This window comes from Octopus bimaculoides, chromosome 5 (assembly GCF_001194135.2).
Source record: "Octopus bimaculoides isolate UCB-OBI-ISO-001 chromosome 5, ASM119413v2, whole genome shotgun sequence".
Classification (NCBI taxonomy): Eukaryota; Metazoa; Mollusca; class Cephalopoda; order Octopoda; family Octopodidae; genus Octopus; species Octopus bimaculoides.
Window position 1 is genome coordinate 30,393,769 of NC_068985.1, and position 2,536 is coordinate 30,396,304.

General features: G+C 36.6%; 1 protein-coding gene and 1 long non-coding RNA gene across 3 annotated transcripts in view; one reads left to right on the forward strand and one right to left on the reverse strand.

Moving 5' to 3' along the window:
* LOC128247904 (uncharacterized) overlaps nt 1–381 on the forward strand; it is a 14,523-nt gene extending 14,142 nt beyond the window's left edge. For both annotated transcript variants that reach the window (XR_008264226.1, XR_008264227.1), the window contains one exon: nt 255–381. This is a non-coding gene — a long non-coding RNA (uncharacterized LOC128247904). The remainder of the gene's footprint in view (nt 1–254) is intronic.
* The window catches only part of LOC106872868 (cystathionine beta-synthase), a 40,832-nt gene extending 39,671 nt beyond the window's left edge, over nt 1–1,161 (reverse strand). Inside the window, exon 1 of the mRNA XM_014920006.2 lies at nt 1,021–1,161. Coding sequence (XP_014775492.1) covers nt 1,021–1,046 — 26 coding nt within the window. The 5' untranslated portion in view covers nt 1,047–1,161. The remainder of the gene's footprint in view (nt 1–1,020) is intronic.
* Between the last annotated feature and the right edge of the window lie 1,375 nt (nt 1,162–2,536).

Consider the following 2,536-nt stretch of genomic DNA (forward strand, 5'->3'; position numbering starts at 1 on the left):
GGAATCTCCATAGCCTAAAACGTGGGATTCCGTAAAAAAAGAGAAAAAAAATAAGGGGGGAAAGGTTCAGATTACATATAGTCCATCTGGACCCATTTATCTACCCCATTTCTCTTTATCTATCTATCTATCGTATTTGTTTATGTAATCTACCTGTGTCTGTCCGTCTTTTTATCTATACTTATTGTTGCTTCCGTGATCCAAGCATGTATTATGGAATATAGTTTCCAACTTATATACTAGTTGTTTTTTAGTTGCAGGTCAGGCCTGACAGAAAGAGATTTCGCTGCTGCTTCAGCGTATGGAACGACTTGGTGCGTGTGTAATCCAAACCCTTCACAGATACTCACACAATCGTAAATAAAATAAAATTAAAAATCACTCTGCTTTAATATTATGTGTAAATGGTTTTCTAAAACAGTTTTATGATTTATTACTTTTTAATACTTCAAATTCATTGTTTTTACGAAATAATATTAACGCAAAATAGCTTTTGTTTATAATATACGCTGCTTTACTCATGAAATTGCTGGTACTACGTACGATCGGCCAGGTTTTAAGAAGACACTTGTAGAAACAGAATACATAGGTAGTTCTCGGACCACATTTTATTTACAATGTATACAAATGATAATCTCTAGTTACATAAGCAGTGGAAGCGGCGTAAGTATATGACCGATTTGACACTTAGTATCATTAATTTCTCCAAGTCTGTACAATATTACCGTAATTCATATTTCCCCTTCTCAGCATCACAAGTTACTGTAAACTGAATTTTTATTTTTCTATTATATCTACACAACCCATTTTGAACAAAAATATTTCCAATCAAATGCTCCTAGTGATGAAAAGGTTAGAATAATTTCCGACATTCTTCATTCCTAAGGGATGTTTCTTTCTTCTGAAAGACGTTAAGATGCTTTAGCATTGGAAAGATTAAATAAAGCAAACTAAAATTGAACGCTTGAAAACAGTAAGTACTATTGAATTTTTAGTTAATATGTAGATGAAATTATTTACCTTGTGTCACTGTTTGTAGTATCCATAATAGACTTTTTAAATTGATTTCGTGCCTCCGAAAAATTTATACAATATGAAATCGTTCACAAGACACGCGCCCACCGTTAGGCCGCTGTTGATTGGCCACAATTCAGCATCTTGATTGGCTGGCATATGTTACTACTCATATTAACATAAATAATCATAACATTGTGTTGGTCTGAAATGCTTGACTTCTTCGGCGATTTTATGTATAAATCAATGCATAGATCTGTAATAAATGCGCATAAGCTCTGATGCTTCTTTTAAAGCACATAATTGTAAATGATTATTTATATATTGTGTTCGGAACATATACATCTGTCCTACTCAAATTTATTTATCTATTTCCTTCAACGTGCTTCGCAGAACCCTAGCACATCTTCAACGTGTTTCACAAAACCCTAGCACATGTTTTTTTTTTTTCCTCTTCCATTAGCTGGATCATTCTGATTCTCTCTGCCGAAGATCTGCTATTGTAGGTACAAGTGACACGGGTTGTTATCCGATTCCTTGACGGCCAGTTGGCACCTGAGATTCTTAGCAGCCTCTGGTTGCTCAGCCGCCATAGAGTGGTCCGATTGATCTGAAGGATGTTGAGGCATATTTTCTCGCATTGTTTTAGCTTTTAAGATGAAGTGACTATGCGGACAGAATATTTATTACTTCTTGTTTAGCTAGCTTCCAGCTTCTAGTAAATAGACTACATGCTCGCTTCCGTGAAGTAGTCCTTCCGTTGGGCCAGTAGTCTGGTACCTTTGTAGCTTGGTTGGACCAGGACATACTCTCCCCCACCCCCACCCGCTATTATAGCTACCGAACAACCATTGCCACTGTTGCACCATTATGAGGTACTAAAGTAGAATTTCGCAACAGGTGATACCAAGGGCCCGGGAACAGGGGGTGCAGCGGGTGCACCCGCACCCCCTAGAATTTTCAGGGGGTGCAAGATCAAAATTTGCACCCCCTACATAATCTTACCAGTTGCAGAAAAAAAGTGTCTAAAATCTATCGGTATAAAATGCTGAAGTTTGATCTCGTTTCAAAACAAAGAAAAAAATAAATGTATAAATAAATAAAAGTGATGAAGCTAGCATAAAATTCCCTAGGGAGTTCTGAAGGCAAGTAACGTCAAAATACAAAAAAAGTAAGTAACAATAACAACAGTGGCAGCAACAATAACAACAACAAAACCAGCATGTATGGTTAATTTTGAACATATAGCATTACTTGAATTATTGAAGACAGCTCCCACCCAGTTTCTGCCTGTCAATACTTTTCTCCATCTTTTAGTACCACTCCCAAGTTCTTTGTAATTGGTGTTGCTAAAGCCTTAAAACATGGTTGAATAGATTCGACCGTTTGACCCCAGTCTAAAAATAAAGCCCCTTCAGAATTCTTTCAATACAAAACGACCATTATTTGCTTGACCATTGCCTGGGTAAGTGCCTTTTTTTTCAACTCCAACTTTAGTCTTGATTCACCTTTTCATTCAATC